Raw genomic sequence first — 2,216 nt, forward strand, 5'->3', positions numbered from 1 at the left:
CCCCAAAGATCCGGTGCCCCGGCACAAACAGTGCAAAGATCCTGAATTTTGCCTGAAACTCTCAGACTGAAGAAGTCTCTTGGAGGAGAGACGAAACGTTTCATTAGAGAAGAACCCGTCCAGAAGACCTATATAATTTTTTTCTTTTTCACACTGGCTTAATTGTTAAAAATAAAGGACTTTACTTAAAAAATATTTGTATTTCATGTATTATATTACTTCATTTGGCCCGCAGCCCCCAATACATTTTCATTTTGGCCCCCTTGACGAAATTGTTTGGGCACCTCTGCTTTAAATAAAGGAAAAGTATTGAAATAGTTTTGCTCCGTTACTGAATAGATTACAGTGACAAAGTAGATGAGTTGCACCACAACATGAAACATCACAAATAAAATGTACAGTTTAATTAAAATAAGGCCAATTCAGTGTAACAAATGTTTAACTCTAATGTACAATGCACAAAATAATTGTGCTTAATTACGTTATTTATGCAGTACAACTTGTGAAGACGGTGTATAGTAGGGTTGGGCAATATAGACAAAAAAATTAATCACGATTAATTGTGGTATTTAGCCGATAACGATTAATGTGACGATTAATCCCCTGGAGTCCCTGGACACCATTATATCCTAGTCACATGACCAATTTATAGGGAGAAAATTGGCTCGTGTCAAAATTACAGACTTCAGGCTACACATCAAACTTTAAATTGTGTTGATAGATAAATAAATTACACAATTTGTTTTTAATGTTTGTCATATTTGAATCAGTGAGGAGCACCAAGCTGTCAGTCTGCCTGGTGGCATTAATCGTATTAATTGTCAAGTGCCAAAAATTAATCGATTAATGTTTTTCTGGCGATTAATCGCACACGATACGATTATGCCCAACCCTAGTGTGTAGTTGTGGTTCTGGATTCAGGACGYTGAATGGGTCAAATGAAGCATCATGTTAAACACAACCAACCCACAACAGTAAAAACAAAAACAACAACGTGTAAATAATCTGCAGCCTCATTAAACTCACCTGACAAACCTGAAACTGTGTTGCACGGTTATTTAATTTACATGAGAAACAGGAAACCAGGGTAAATGTTGTGTAAATCATGTTTAATGCACAGTGTTGAGGCCTTACCTTGTCCATCAGACGCTGAGAGGGCAGGTGAATTCAGCTTCGGCCGCTTGGAGCTGGGAGGTCCGACATCCAGCATGTTTTCAGCCATTGCAAGCTTTTTATTTAGTCTGACTAAATCCTTAAGTAGCAAATATGAACTACTTTAAGAGGGAGATTTTCGTGATATTAAACCAAGACTCCCCGGTTAGCACGTTAGCATGTTGGCAGCCAGCTAACTGGCTAATTACCTGCTAGCAGCTCTGTTAACTCCTCGCTGTTTAGAGTCAGTCTTTTCAAAAGATATGCAACAGCGCCCCGCTTCGCCACCGCCATTCACCCCATGATAATCCAACACCCGACACCCACATTATCACCATTAAATAACACTGAATAAAAGGGTCGCCATGGGTAAAAAAAAAATCCAGCTCCGCGACGTCAATCCAACCAATTCAGGTGCATTTCGGGGGAAAAGTCGCACATTCTAAATGTTCAAAGCAACCATTCTGCGTGACGTCAATTTCTGCGTGCAAAAAAAATCGCGCGAAGCTCCAGGAAAAAAATGCACAATTGCACAAAAAAAATGGCCGTATTTATGCAAATCACCTCGAAAGTCACGATCGGGTCCCCCGCTTGTCCAACGGGGAACAATGCTGCTCCCGAACGGCGACAGGGGGCTGAAAAATCGCCGCACTCTGAAGGGGGAAATCAGACGTACGACGCGGTCCTGGTCGACGACCACCGAACCAATTCCACCGTTTTTCGCACAAAATGTCTCCGAAGCGAMGTTAAGGTTTGGTTTTTTACAAAAGGACGCTGTCGCAGCCCGGAGAGGGTCCTAGATTTCTACGTAAAAATCTAGTGTTGGATTGAAATCCCAATTTCGAGCCACGACAAGATGGCGGCTGTTGATTCCTTCGATACAAAAAAAGTTTTTTTTTTCTCTCTTTTCCAAATCGACTGTGGGAGGGGGAGGGGCCGCACAATCACGCCCTGCGTAAAACACTTCCGCTTTTCACCATAGAGGGCGCTCACGCACCACTAGAGCAACATCAACGCCTTTAGCGCAATTATTATTATTATTATTATTATTATTATTATTATTA

At 41.2% G+C, this 2,216-nt stretch overlaps 1 protein-coding gene across 1 annotated transcript in view; it reads right to left on the bottom strand.

Annotated features, from left to right (window-relative positions):
• The window catches only part of LOC106532503 (CREB-binding protein), a gene marked incomplete at both ends in the record, with an annotated part of 22,838 nt that extends 20,797 nt beyond the window's left edge, over positions 1 to 2,041 (bottom strand). Inside the window, 1 exon segment of the mRNA XM_014028567.1 lies at positions 1,135 to 2,041. Coding sequence (XP_013884021.1) covers positions 1,135 to 1,222 — 88 coding nt within the window.
• Between the last annotated feature and the right edge of the window lie 175 nt (positions 2,042 to 2,216).

Source organism: Austrofundulus limnaeus, unplaced genomic scaffold, assembly GCF_001266775.1.
Source record: "Austrofundulus limnaeus strain Quisiro unplaced genomic scaffold, Austrofundulus_limnaeus-1.0 Scaffold780, whole genome shotgun sequence".
NCBI classification, from domain to species: Eukaryota; Metazoa; Chordata; class Actinopteri; order Cyprinodontiformes; family Rivulidae; genus Austrofundulus; species Austrofundulus limnaeus.